Raw genomic sequence first — 14,097 nt, 5'->3', positions numbered from 1 at the left:
TATTTTAATATTGTGATACTTGGATTTGGTTATTGACTACATTTTCAACAGATAGGCTAAATGTATTATTTGACTAAATTGCCCTGTAATAAACAATAAACTTGTATCTGTGGTTTTGTTTTGTCATTTTGTCCGATGATGGAGCCTAATCGATATAATGTGCGTTTTATGTATGTGAAATAACATTATATTGAGTCTAAAACTTTTGCTGTGTACCTAGTCGGTAAGAACTGCATTTCCCGAGATCCTCCTCGGTTGTGCGTCATCAAATCCCGTCCAATCGCTGACTTTGGAGGTTTTCTTGAGCCGCAAAAAAAATAAGGAAAAACAGAAAGTCTCTCTTCGCTTTCACTGGTTTATATCTTTAATCCGCGTTTGGCGAAATCTCCGCTGGTTGCTCGCTAGTTATCGCGAAGGCGTCCGTCTGAACGTCTGGTTGAGTGTTTGTGTTGGTTGACTTTCTGTCGTGTTTGTTGGGGAGAAGCTATGTGAGTAACGTTAGCTTACAGCAGCAACAACAACGCTGGTTCACATGAGTCAGAGTGAGTTTACCGATGGAGATCACTCCCAAATCAGCCAAATCCAAACCTGTGTGCTCTCCACAGTCCAGCCCCTGCGAGTATAAAGAGCCAAAGGTAGGTCAAAGGTCACTTTAATGCATGTTAGTAGGGTCCTATCAAAACTGTTAGTTCTGTCATTTGATTAAACGTGATCTAATATCTGCTATCATGACACATTGACACCCTGTCTTTGACTGTCATCTCCACAGCATCATCAGAAGCTGAGTGCCTCACTGAAGGAGAGGCTGAAGAGATCAAGGCGCTCCTTCACCTCGCCCTCCTCTGTGGCCAAACGCCTTTGTGTTGATGAGGAGGAGGAGGAGGATGGCCAACAAGTTTCAGCAGAGACGGTTAATAACCCTCCACTGATCATTCCCAACGCAGATGTAAACAGAAATGAGGCGAGACCAGGGAGTGAGAGATTTTCTGGACCCGTTCCCGAACCAGCACTTCTTCCCTCTAAAGACTTTACGCAACAACTAGACCGACTGAGGAAGGAGGTTAAAGACAAGACGGAGACTCTCCGCAGACTCAAGATGGTTCAAATGTACAGAAGCAAGGTATCAGCCCCCTCCGGTTGCCCCTAACATGAAAATAATGGGGTTTATTTTGCTTAAACTGGACTGAAAGTGTTGATTTTATTTGACTTTATTTTGTCTCCCTAGAATGATTTAACACAGCTCCAAACCTTGATTGACAAGTGGCGGAGTTGTGCTCAGTCTGCGCTGTACGAGCTCCAGTCAGACGTCCCCATAGACGGAGGAAAGGCCAGCCTGTCGGGGCTTATCGACCTCTTTGGTCTGGAGGATGGGATTCTGCACTTTGACCGTAGAGAGGAAGACTTCACTGCCTAATAAATATGCTTTAAAAGACACACACATTGTTTGTTGCAGAATAATAACTCCAGATAAATATGCTGGGTTAACTTGTTGTTTTATTTGTTGCTGCTATACCATTTTTGTTCACAGCTTAAGTTGTAAATTTCATGTTAAAAGAGAAAAGTAAATAAAATGGGGTTATCTGTTGAGAAGCCTTTGCTCAGTAGTGGTTCAACTGATTAAGTAAAGGAAAGTTCTTCATCCTCAGGCGCTCAACTTCTGCCCAGAGGAAAGCCAGATCCTCTGCCTGTGCTCTGGAAAGGTCCTCCAAGTTCCTCTTCTGAAGGATTTCCTGGTAGCGCTCCTCTTTTAGAACCGCCTGGTTTCCCTCTGCATCTAAACAGCAAACACTATCAGTCAGAAGCGGCTCTAAGATCGCCCTTTGCATTGTGTTTCATTAGAGCGGGAATGTTTTATTACCTATAGCTTCACAGACGTGTCTCCTCTCTGCCACAGTCACCTGCACATCCGGTAGCTGCTGTTCTACAGCCGTGTTCTTCTTCGCTTTCCTCGCTGCCTGCCTGTTCAGCTTTTCGATCTTTTTAATGCGGTGCTGCACGCTCTGTTGATGAGTCTGAGAATAGAGAATAATATGTGTATTAAATTAACGGTCAGGTATGGAAAGTACACACTACGGAGCTGATTACTGAGCTCAAATAGTTACTTTTACCTTTTCCTGGAAGGCTATGGTTTTCTCCAGGATGGAAACTTGCTTGGACACCCGACTGTCTCGATCTGTCTTGTTGAGATACTGGGAACAAATGGGAATGATTGGCACGTTGAGAACTCGGAAAAACACAACAACATGAAGTGTCTCGCACTCGCTCCTGTGATGAAGGATCCCACAACATTAATGGCAAAAATGCATCATCATAAAATGTTCTCAGGATGCTTTTGTTTATATTTAAAGTGTTTCTCTCTCATGTTTCGGGGCTTAACAATGACAGGAAGCTGTGTGCCACGCCTGAGCGGAGCTACCTGAGCCTTTTTCCAGAGGAAACCGGCATTCGGGCATGAAAACATGTTTTGTGTGTGCCATGCTCATCGACTTGTTGAAATGAAGATGATGGATGACTCATATGATCTTCATGTTTTCTTTCATTGCTCAACCACCACCTCCCTGTTGTCTTTTTATATCACTAACTCATGAAATTCCTTGTGTTTTGTAATGTGTGCTAAGGGGTTAATGGATTGCAACCAGGAGAAAAGTATTTTCTTGTCAAGTCTCGTGGTCTGTATTTAATTAAAAATGCCTGTTCGCGCCTCAGATTGACATTTGCTGCCAAATAAAGCAGAGAAGCCTTTTCTGTTTTCTGTTTACTAGAATCTTGAATCATTGCAAAAACATGGCTGATATGTTAAAACAGAGCTTGAACTATTGGGTTGCAGGAGTTTTAAAAGATGCAAAAAGGAGGAAAGAAAAACAGGGTGTGGAGTCTGCCGATCTATGCAGATTCCCCACCCTGTTTGTGTGTGTGTGTGTGAGTGATAACAAAAGATCACCCATCTGTTCTTAGGGATGGTAACAATTTTCTGCTCACAAAACATCTGATGCTGCCAAAACCAAAATACCTGCCTTGATATCACTGACTGAAGTTCGGCCAGAGATGCTAACAGGTTTAAGGTTTCACCCCAAAAGCCGAGATTTAATCGCTGTTTCAGGCATATGCTGAACTTTTTGAATTTTTGGAATTACCATGAATTATGTAAAAGGTCAAATCTGTTCACTATCTAGTAGAGTTATGGCATAGAAAAGAGTTATTTAGTGCGTATGTCCTTTTACTTAGTAAAAAAGTAAAGAAAAGGTAAAGTAAAGGGTGTTGTAATAATTACACTCACATCTTGTTGGTCCTCAGTGAGTCGTAACATCTGGATGTCCCTCGCCTTGCTGTTGAGGTCCTCTATCTGCATCCCCATCATCTTGTGCTCCCACTGCAGCTGGATGATGCCCTTGCGAAAGTCTTTGCACTCCACCATGGAGGCTATTTTCTGCTCTCCAAGCGTCTGATTGTACAGATATGAATCATTTGACAGACACACACATTTGTATATAGATCCATCATAAGAACAAACAATCCTTGAAGAATCTATGTTTTGTAACGAGTGGTGGTTTCCGTACCCTGATGGTTCTGTTGAAGTCCTCCACCACGCTCCTGTGGGTAAGTACAGAGTCAGTGTAGTCAGCAGTCAGGTCTGTGGTCGACAGCTCCACTTGGCCCTGTTTGAGTATGACCTGGACCATGAGGTCAGTCAGGAAATGGCTCTTCTCCGTATACAGACTAGAAGAGAACAGGACAACAAAACCCAGTAAAGCACCATAGAGAAATAGAATACACGTTACAGGTTACAGTGAGATTAAGACTTGTGCCATCCTCTCAGGTCCTCCCTATAATCTGTCTTACCTCTCAAGTTCATCAGAGATATTTTTAATTTCCTGTTGAGCAGCCTTTTCCTCATCTCTCCTCCTCTGCACAAACGCCTGTATCTCAGCAAGAGTCAAAGCTTTTACTTTTACCTGCAAAGGACAAGTCAAACAGTGAGTGGACGACTAGACACAAGACACAAAAAAAAATAATTCAGTTTAATAGCTGGGCTGAGGATGATGTAAAAAAGTGAAAACCTTTGAAAAATATGCAAAGATGGAGAAGCTACATCTATAAATTGGAAAGCCTTGTTCGTGAGTGCAATTACAAAGATTTGTCTGTAGACAGACACTTTCTGTCTGTCTATATTCCCAGTCTTTAACCTGTTCTCACCTTTTGCTCACTCTCTACTTTTGTTCTGCGAACAACACAAAACCTCTCCCAGATCGATGGGTTCAAGCCTTCTGGCATATTCTCCGGAGCATCCAGCTCCTCCATGGCCTGCAGCATTTTGCTGAGCGAATCGGGAGCCAGAGAACCGCACAGGCGCTGCTCTTTCAACGGATTGGAGTTGTTGTCAGTCTGGGTCCTCATCTTTTGAACCCTGACGCATAAAAGATTGTGTGCTGCAACTGTTAAATCATTTACAACTTATAATGCTGATATCAAGTCACGCAGCTTTATATATATATATATATATATATAAAATATATATAGTATAAATATATTATATATATATATAATATATAATTAATATATATTATGATATATATATATATATATATATGTATATATAAAGCTATGAGTCAGAACAACTGCATTATATTTCATTAAATGGCGAGTATTACAAACCTGGGTCTGCGCTTGAATAACTTATATAGTTGATCAACCACATGAGTTGGTATATCAAAGAACTCCTTCCTGAATTCTTTGTCAAGAGCCTTGAGAGACATGGAGGGATATTATATTATGTATGGTCACCATCACCTAGAGTCACAATGCTTTTACTATTTTTACCAGCTGGCTTACTTTGTCCTCAGCTACAACTCTATCATAGGTTTCATAAAATAATTCTACTTCTTCTTCGTGTCTCTTCATCTCCTCCGCGATTTCATCCTGGCAGAGAAATAAATGTGGATAAGACGAGAGTAGCACACACGGGATACAGCGACTGGCAGTTGCGAACCCTGAACAAATGGCCGTTCAGCACAGGTTAGCTCTTGCAAGACACGCCTGAGCGATGGTAAGATTTTTATACTAGAATTTGGAAGAACACCACTACCATTCACTCAGCGTGTCTCACAAATTACAGAATCTGAAGCTGGCAGCCATAAATTCTTTCAGCATTACTGTGTTTGAGTTTTCTGACCTTGTGTGCCACAGTTTCTTCAAGTTTGAACTTGAGCTCCAGCTCTCGGTTTCTCATCTCCTCTTCTAGGAGGACTGAATAGATGAGATAAGTAATCTTGAGCTCTTCCTGTAAAATACATAAAACACAACATTAAAGAGGATGTTTTTTTAACGTGTTTCAGACACAAGATATCACATCGCACAATTATCTGAAGGAGGAAACTACAATGAGAAGAAAGGCCTCTTCATTATGTGTGAGGGAAATGAGAGAAGGGAAACAAAAGGAAGCAATGTGATGCAGATTGACTTGAGTCTGTCCATGTGTCACATACATTTAGTGTGTGTGTGTGTGTGTGTGTGTGTGTGTGTGTGTGTGTTGGCTCACCTGATATATAGTCATTTCACATTTCACTTTCTTTTCAAACAGCTTTGTCAAAGTCTCATCAACCTTTACAGTTGCATCTTTGGTGGCTGCCAGCAGTTTTTTCATTTCTGTTTCCAGTGTCTGCAATTACACAGTTTACTAGACGACTTATATTGATCACTGATCAGAAGTTAATCATATTTTTAATCACGGCAAAGCAGGACTGTGATTTATCAACTCTACCTTTTTGTGTCTCTCCTTCTCCTCGTTCAGGTCTTTGGATTTCTTTTCATACTCTTTATAGACTTTTTTCTCCTCCTCACTCCAGTTGATGCCAGGTTTGGTCAAAACAAACTCAGGCGGAGGTATTTCCTGTGGAGTCAATTCAATAGAAAGTATGTGCCCTTCATGCTGATTTGTCTAATTTAGCTGACACTGACTAAAAAAGAATTCAAGTAAAAAAAAACAACAACCAAGTCATAATTTGCCAAAAGGTAGAGAATGAACAGTGTCCTGTGTGAGTGTTAAGGAGTTCATTTTGGCTGTAGTGAGATGTAGCGTTTTGTATACGTCATAAGAAATGAGTTCAGGAGGTAGGAAAGGGTTTTCTTGTTTTGTGTGAACTCTTTGCATACTATCTAATTACATAATAAATGAGCATCTAATGATGAACATTCATAAGAAAACAATTATTTTCATTATCAATAAAACTTTTGTTAATTTAATAAGAAAGCTCTTTCAATCATATAAACTAACACAGGAGACAGAACGATCTGAAATTCCAGGGGTGTGTCTCTGGGATCAATCTATTACTGTATTTGTGCAAAAATGTGAAATTTTGACACACCATTTTCAAGATGTCCTCTTTTTTCACTTCAAGCACTCCATCCATCATGTCACCAAGAGCCCTGTCTCTGAAGGAATCACTCTGCAATAGAAAGACACAAACCTCATCAATATGACAGTACTGAACTACTTTTATTTATGACTTGCTGCGTATGCTGCATATCACATAGTCATAAGCCATTAATATATTTCATTTCATTCAGGTAAAGGACTGTTAAATGTACTGTATGTTACTATAGTCAATAATAATCATAGATGTAGTTTTTATATATGGAAGTATCTGAAGAATTTGTAAATAGCGACATACAAGAGTGTGAAAAACAAAAACAAATTTATAATGGCAGCATACCTTGGCAGCCAAATGTCTCTGCTCTTCCAACTTCTTCTTCTCCTCCTCCTCTTTCTGTTCTGGGGTAAGGTACTTTTCAGCTTTTATCTAGAGTGGGACAAAGGCACATATCTCTCTGGTGAACTGTGAAAAAGCCTCTCATATGATGATAATCACATACTATTTCACATTTTGCTAAAAAAACAAACAAACCACAAAGTAGTTCAGGATGTACGCTTTGTTTTTTAAACTTTCTGTAAACCTTTGCAACTGTCTAGAATGTTTTCCCAATGCGGAGGTCAGTAACCTCAGAATCGTCCACGGTCAGAAGCCTCTCTGGCTGCTCGTTGGTGGTCAGGCTGGGCTCCCACAGACTGTCATTCAGGTCCAGCTCCAGCTTGATCCCCCTGATGTGTCTGTTCCTCTCCCTCACACGGTTGAGCTCCTGCAACTTCTGCCTGTGCACGGCCTCAAAGTCAGCGTTGAAAGCTGACTTGATGCAATGAATCACATCCTGCATTCGGAGAGGAGTGAAAAAATACTTTTTGTGATCATGACAATATCCATGTATGACAGTTCTTATCATGTAAGTCAATTAGGTGCTCTTTATCTAACTTTGCTTTTTTTTGTCACTTCTTGCTTAAGTGTGTGTGTTGGGCACTGTTTTAGAAATATAAAGGCGTTATTATAACACTTTCGCTGAAATACAACCGTTTTTCAACAGGTTCCCACCTGCAGCAGAATTATCTGGTTGATCCTCTGTTCTGTGGTTTGCAGGCTGAACTGATCGTAGATGTAAGGACTTGAATATCCTAACTGAGTGGAGAAACTTCCTGTTACAGCAGCACTCCCTGACTTACGGTCTTCATCCTCCTGCGCTTCCTCCTTCGCACTGGTTGTGTCTGACCTTTTCTTTAGGTTGCTCTGCTGCAGTCGAAAGGTGGGAAAATAGATTGAATCAGAGGGCTGAAATAATTGTTACGTTAAATGTAAGATTATAAACTTCATCACAAGAATATTGCAGTGAAGAGAAGTATTTTGGCCACACAACCATAAATCTACAGAGATTTCAACACTGGTGGACTGGCACGCATTCAAGCATTTTAAAAAGCTCACTGTTAAAACAGTGAAAGGTCACACTAGAACTATGATTCAAAGCATCAAATTATTTTCCAGCTGTAAAACCTGTTTTGATTGGTTTTGCCATATAATGTATTGCCAGGCAGTAAAACCCCAACATACTGAAGAGGCTCCATTGTCGCAGCTTTTAGAAAATGGAGGATTTTTGATGCGTTGCTTGCTGGGACTTTTCATGCTGCCTTTCTGTTTCACATTAAAAACAGTCAACATATCATCTAGCTCATTCTAACTCATGACATGTGCTTCTCTTTGCAGTGTTAACCAGAATCTAAACCACAAACTCTTCAGGCCTGTGGACTAACTTTGCTTACGGTGCAGGCAGCCATTTCAAACTTCCTCATATTCTGAACCCTGCGAAGGTCTTCCACCTCTTTCTCGGTTCGTTCTTTCAGAGGGTAGTTCTTCACCTCGTGTTCGGAGTGAAAGGCCTGTGGTAGACAGCCAGAAGTGATTTAAAACTCTCAGTGCAACATGCTGTGATAGTATGTCTCAGTGCATGCTCCTAAGCCGTCTTACCTTAATGGCCTTGCCTTTGACCTTCATAGAATCCCAGCATTCTCTCTTCAGGACATCACGGAGGTAACATTTTGCTAAAATCTCCACCTCGATTTCATTTCTCACCTACAATGTGACAGCATTAAGAATCACTGCTATCATAACCTCAAGGCAAAATTAAAGCTGCGTTACATTCACATGTGTGTGTGCAGTACCCGGGTAACTTCCTGTTCCACCATGTCCTCCAATCTCCTCTGCTCCTCAACATCCAGGTTGAACTCCTGTTGCTCCAGACGCTCAATATCTGGGAGGTTCTCATTTTCACGCATCATGTCCTGGATCTAAAGATATAGTAAACATAGTTCAGTCGTCATATTGTTTGTTGGATTTTAACACCTCCCTGTGACTTGTTTTGTAATTGTGCACCGGCCTTTAATTTAAACCTGAACCTGAAATTAAAGGGGTGAGTTTAGAATAGGTAAACTGTTAAGACTGATGATGCTTTTATTGTAATACTTTCAATTAAGTGTTGACATTAGTTAACTTTATCATGGCTTGGTATTGTTTTATTTATTCCACATACAGTTTTTATCCTTTGTGTGTGTGAGTGTTGCCCTGGTTAGTGAGCTGCTGTGTATAATTACAGGGATAAGTATTTTTGAATTGAAAAGCACTTACCAAACATGTTTAATGATACAGCATTTGTGCTTACATGCACTGTGGGATGTTGTTTTGTCAGCAAGTTTTATGTTTGTCAAGATACTTTTTTCTTGCTCAAGACCTTGAGTATCTTCTTAATTAAGAGGTAAAATAACAAATATGTAAAAAATAAAATAAAATAATTCACTTACAGTGTCACGTAACTCTTTGATGGTTTTCTTCAAGTTTTTCTTTGTCGCAGAATATTGCTCATTTTCTTCTTTTATAGCCTGTTTAAAATACACAAATTGAAAACAAGTGACAGATTTCAACTCCATTATTGAATCAGTTAGCTCATGTCAACAATTCCTTCCCACCTTTCAACAGTAAGTTAATGTAAATGACACACAAACGTCTTGTTAATTATGATACATTTAACAACATGGGAAAAGAAAATAAATTGTATGCTATCAAACACTTCATCACTCAACATGATGCAACTTGATCTGAACAGGAGTCCTCACAGAACATGTGAGTCAGATTACAAAGCATGTTGTAGCATAAAAGCCGGCTGGAAAGTTCCTCAGCCCATTTCCCACGTGTGACTGTAAACGAGGTGCAAAACCCACAATTCAAAGACTGCCACGCCTTCGGTATCAATTTATTGTTATCAAGAAGCTTTGCCAGGTGACAAAGTACTTAACATTTTTTTTTACAAATGCTTATCTGCTTTACTTTCCCATTTGCTAATTGGTTGACTTTCTCACACACTGGGTGACGATAAATCAAGCTGTTGCACAGAGAAACTGTGTGCCAACAGCAACAATGCAAGATATCACACACAGGTGCAAAGGGCACTTTCGTAACCCTCCACCTGCAACGATGTAGAGACACAAGACAGATATCTAAACATAGTTAACATTATCCACATCTTATGCCACCACTGCAAATATTCAGCATGTTAGTCACTAACCGCCTCTCGCCTGCTTTCCAGCCAGGTGGCGTGTGAAGGTGGAGCAGACAGCAAGCTGTTATAACTCTCGTCCTGCTCTGTCACATCCACAGTCTCTGCCGCAGCACTGGCCTACAGAGTGTTAACAGCACATACAAATAACGCGCAGATACAGATAATTAAAATAATAGTATAGAATATAATAATAACAAAAACAATTTGTCAAATAATTGCTAAAATGTTAATCTAGTTAAGTAATGAATGAGGCCTTTGTATGAGCAATAAATTATATGTGTTAAATTATGAAATATTCTTTCCAGATTTAGACCACAGTGCCTTAATTAAGAACAGAAAGTGTTGATTATGTTTTATGGAAGCCGTTCAGAAACAAACCTTTTTTAACAAACAATTCACATTACCATTATATTCTTCCCCTTTATCACCTACAATACCAACGCAACCTGCTGTCCAGTACAGCAGGACAATATTATTTTTATTCTAAGTCTGTAATACAATGTTTTAGAGGGGCATTTTATGCATTTTATAATCATTTTGGAGGTGGTAGTTTGAATTATACTGTTTTCCTTCCATTTTCCATAATTTACCTGACTTTCCTCTGTTTTTTCAGTGGCAGTGGGAGACCCCTGGCCCCACTCAGACAAGCCGATGAGGACCATATTCTCCTTTTTGAATGTGGGCATCAAGAAGTGAAACATAGACTGGCTATAGTGAGTCGCTTCATTCACCTTGCCAGAAGCCAAACCTTTCATTCTGTATGGAGCCATGGGAAACACATTAGATATACACAGTGAGAGAGCAGATAAGAATAGCCATTTTATATCTAATTTTGACAGACCTAAAATGGGTCAACAGTGTAGAAGAAGTAAAATAGAAATGATATTCTTCATATGTATTATCGTCAACAAATCCCATGAAAAGACCAAACTAACAGTAATTACTTTGTCTCTATCATTTCTGACTTCGCTACCTCGTCTGTGGCGCGCCGCACCAAGCCCAACATGTTCCTACTGAAGACGTAAATCTTTAAAAACAGGCCACAAATTCTTCTTTTATTCTTTACGAAAAGGTTTTAAAGTTATTTTACAAAACAGGAGGGGATTGTATTTTTTAGCAAATGTTACTCAAACAGGAGTCAGTAGTTTTTAGATGTGAATTCAGTGCACAAATGAGTATTTATGGCAGCAGGACCACATTTATTGGATTGACTCAAAATAAACCACAGCGCATGTGTTGATTAAAATGAAGAAACATGTCACCCAGTGTCATGGTGTGACTCATCTACATGTTTATAATAAGCACAGAAGAGTAAGATATATAAGTCTTTAGCTACACAGCCAATACTTACTTAATCACAAATAATTGGTTTTCTTTGTTATCATGGGATTTGTTGTCCAAACAAACAAAAGAAAAAGCAGTATATCACCAGACCTGTCCTTTAAATTCACATAATATCAATTATTTCATTATTATCAACAATCCCTGGAATATATTAAAACAACAGTGATTTAAAATAATGTAAATGTAGTAAGGAGTGCTAAGGAAAAAAAGGTTTTTAAAATTCAAAACAAAAGCGTGCGGGAGCAAGCAGAGGAGGCAGATGTGGAATGTGAGTGGGATCTGATTCAGCGCGGAGACTGTGCTGTGAAGTTTATTGGATCTTTGTTTTCCTGCGGATTGTGACCACGATCCCCCTGAACCCACCACTTTAGTTGTATTTATTTACTATTGTCCCGCACATGAAAGGCAAAGAAAGGAAAAATAATGTGTTATGTACGCTATAGCACACCGCACAAGAGTGACAGCCCTGCTGCGAGCAACAGTTCCCTCTAGTGTACACAGCGGTACATTATGTAAGCATGACAGGCTGCATGCTGCTGTACCTGAGAGTAGTACACACAAGGGAGCCATCTGTAACGCCAGCAGTGAGGAGTGTCTGACTGTCAGCAGTGAACGCCACACTCCGAACTCCGCCACCCCGGCATGAATGACACTGCAGCTCAATGTACCGCTCCTGTAGGTGCAGCAACAGCATCGTAATACACAACAACAGACAATGGAAACGTGACTCAAATGTTTACAAGAAAAAGAATACAACTAAATAGAATGAGCTCCAACCATGGAAGCAGTTTCTCGGAGGCGTAGTAGGCCATCTCGGCCCACAGAAGCCAGCCACAGCTGGTGAGGAGACAGAATGAGAGAGGCAGGGCCCAGAGGATGACCCCTCACTTCCTGCTCTGGTTTCAGCTGGACCACCTGTTGACTGGAGACACCATCTGTGTCCTGGACAAAAAGATCACAGAGTAGGATAATGATTAAATATGTGTTAAGACACCGATTAAGAACACAGACCTGAGACAACTGCTTATATTAAAATGTGCTATATTTTAAAATACAAAGACTTACAAAGATCTTTCTATAACTGTATCAACATTTAGATGAAGACAGAGAATAAGGATCATAAGAAATGTGAGGCAGCAGTAAACCTGAGGAAGCTGAAATCGCTGAAGAGTTTTCTTCTTGTGGCAGTAAGCAAAGACCTCACTGACTCCCAGAACACAGGACTTAAGTGGATGAGGCACTTTGTATCTGGACACTTTGAGGATGTGAGTAGACAGACAACCATGTCGGTCTACACAATCTGGACCTGCAGGTGGGCACATCATAAATATATGTATCAGTAAATAAATGAGTAATTAGAAACAGTCAGGCTCCTTTTTATGTTTAGTTCAAACAATGCCCGTCCATAGTGACAACTAATACAGTCTGTTAATCCTGCATCTACACATTTACAATAACACGAGGTATTCTTCGGTAGTTGGCACTTTTGTTTGGAGAACAGAAGTACTGTATCAGTATATAAAATACACCACATATAGAACGACTCTCTAAACACTGATATAACAATACATAATGAAATTGTATTTTAACCAGATCTTAAGAAGTTTTATCCTCAATTGATTATTACGAAAGTCATTATCACTGGTGGTTTTAACTATCACGTCGACAGAACCTTAAAGAACACTGCAGCCATGGTTTATAACCCAACGCTGTGTGTCACAGCTTAAATCTGCTGCCTCACCTTAGACTTTATGTTTGCACTTTTCTCTAGAGACCTGTCTCATGGTCTATCTTGTTCAACATAGTTTCCCAGACTGTATAAACAAAGGGTGTGTTTCTCCCTTTTTAACCGTGTACAGTAATAGTATACAGTTTAACCCGTCTAAACATTTGGATTAAAATGTCCAGTTGAGTACTATTAATTGATTATGCTAATGTACCTGAACACTGTTTTGGAAGCAACACTGAAGTCCACTGTCAGAGCATCATCATGGAGGAATGATGAGATTTCCAGTATTAAAACAATAAGAACAGAAGGCAAATGGAAGTCCAGTAAACTGGCAACTTTATTTTTATTGCTTTGTTACATTTGGCGTTTGTAATAATGATCAATCACCCTGTAAATTTTCCTTTGCGTTACAGGGGATGATTCATTGACTGCTGGTTGCAACATAAATACTTCTCTTTTGTCCAAACATCACTCCTCCCATGTATGCAGTGAACCTCCCTAGCCTCTGTCTGAATTAGTTGAATTGCTTTATGTCAACATCACCACCACATCTTATGAATAATGTGTCCTCTACTATAAAATAGCTCTCTCCTCCATCTGTGCCATACCTGTAAGGTCCCTCACAGGCAGAGAGAGCACTGTGAGCAGGTTACCATCATGGTTTTTGCCCTCCTGACCCGTGCACAGGGCGAGAACTTTCACCTGCTTACTGTTCCTCATGCACTGAGTGGAAAGTGACAAAACGGGTCCAGGAACAGCTGGAAAATAAAAGCCAAATGACAAAAGGATGCTGGTGAGCTTAATCTTTCAAATGTTACAGTAAAAGAACAACAATTTACAATATGTCTGTATATTATTTCAAAGCTAGAATGAACTGGTCAGTTGACGCTGGTTTTTGGTATGTGCAGGAGAGCAGTAACCTATCGAATCAATTATAAAGTGTTAAAAGGAGTATCTACCTGTGTATCCTATGACTGAAAACCTCTTTGATGGCTTTGCATCTAGTACATAGATATGTGAATCCGAGGCACCGGTGAGAAGGTAGTGCCCTATTTGATCAAAACTGTAAAAGCACAAACACACACGCACACACA

At 40.0% G+C, this 14,097-nt stretch overlaps 2 protein-coding genes across 2 annotated transcripts in view; one reads left to right on the top strand and one right to left on the bottom strand.

Moving 5' to 3' along the window:
• The first annotated feature begins 287 nt into the window (after positions 1-287).
• On the top strand, positions 288-1,579 carry sfr1 (SWI5-dependent homologous recombination repair protein 1). Its single transcript, XM_035663341.1, has 3 exons — positions 288-635; positions 770-1,120; positions 1,226-1,579. The coding sequence occupies exons 1-3, from the start codon at positions 555-557 to the stop codon at positions 1,412-1,414; spliced, it is 621 nt and encodes a 206-aa protein (XP_035519234.1). The 5' UTR covers positions 288-554; the 3' UTR covers positions 1,415-1,579.
• Positions 1,486-14,097, bottom strand: part of cfap43 (cilia and flagella associated protein 43) — a 15,776-nt gene continuing 3,164 nt past the window's right edge. The window contains exons 12-38 of the mRNA XM_035663342.1: positions 13,963-14,066; positions 13,612-13,761; positions 12,420-12,580; positions 12,052-12,216; positions 11,817-11,947; positions 10,521-10,686; positions 9,937-10,047; positions 9,176-9,253; positions 8,540-8,665; positions 8,346-8,450; positions 8,141-8,257; positions 7,422-7,616; positions 6,997-7,203; positions 6,711-6,797; positions 6,363-6,443; positions 5,759-5,887; positions 5,537-5,656; positions 5,171-5,278; positions 4,831-4,917; positions 4,654-4,742; positions 4,195-4,405; positions 3,841-3,953; positions 3,558-3,717; positions 3,278-3,442; positions 2,109-2,189; positions 1,859-2,012; positions 1,486-1,774 (exon numbers count right to left, since the gene is read on the bottom strand). Of these exons, the coding sequence (XP_035519235.1) occupies positions 1,599-1,774; positions 1,859-2,012; positions 2,109-2,189; positions 3,278-3,442; positions 3,558-3,717; positions 3,841-3,953; positions 4,195-4,405; positions 4,654-4,742; positions 4,831-4,917; positions 5,171-5,278; positions 5,537-5,656; positions 5,759-5,887; positions 6,363-6,443; positions 6,711-6,797; positions 6,997-7,203; positions 7,422-7,616; positions 8,141-8,257; positions 8,346-8,450; positions 8,540-8,665; positions 9,176-9,253; positions 9,937-10,047; positions 10,521-10,686; positions 11,817-11,947; positions 12,052-12,216; positions 12,420-12,580; positions 13,612-13,761; positions 13,963-14,066 (3,577 nt within the window). The 3' untranslated portion in view covers positions 1,486-1,598. The remainder of the gene's footprint in view (positions 1,775-1,858; positions 2,013-2,108; positions 2,190-3,277; positions 3,443-3,557; positions 3,718-3,840; positions 3,954-4,194; positions 4,406-4,653; positions 4,743-4,830; positions 4,918-5,170; positions 5,279-5,536; positions 5,657-5,758; positions 5,888-6,362; positions 6,444-6,710; positions 6,798-6,996; positions 7,204-7,421; positions 7,617-8,140; positions 8,258-8,345; positions 8,451-8,539; positions 8,666-9,175; positions 9,254-9,936; positions 10,048-10,520; positions 10,687-11,816; positions 11,948-12,051; positions 12,217-12,419; positions 12,581-13,611; positions 13,762-13,962; positions 14,067-14,097) is intronic.

This window comes from Morone saxatilis, unplaced genomic scaffold (assembly GCF_004916995.1).
Source record: "Morone saxatilis isolate NCDOM2014 unplaced genomic scaffold, NCSU_SB_2.0 Contig19, whole genome shotgun sequence".
NCBI lineage: Eukaryota > Metazoa > Chordata > Actinopteri > Moronidae > Morone > Morone saxatilis.
This window is presented reverse-complemented; position numbering and strand designations above follow the sequence as displayed.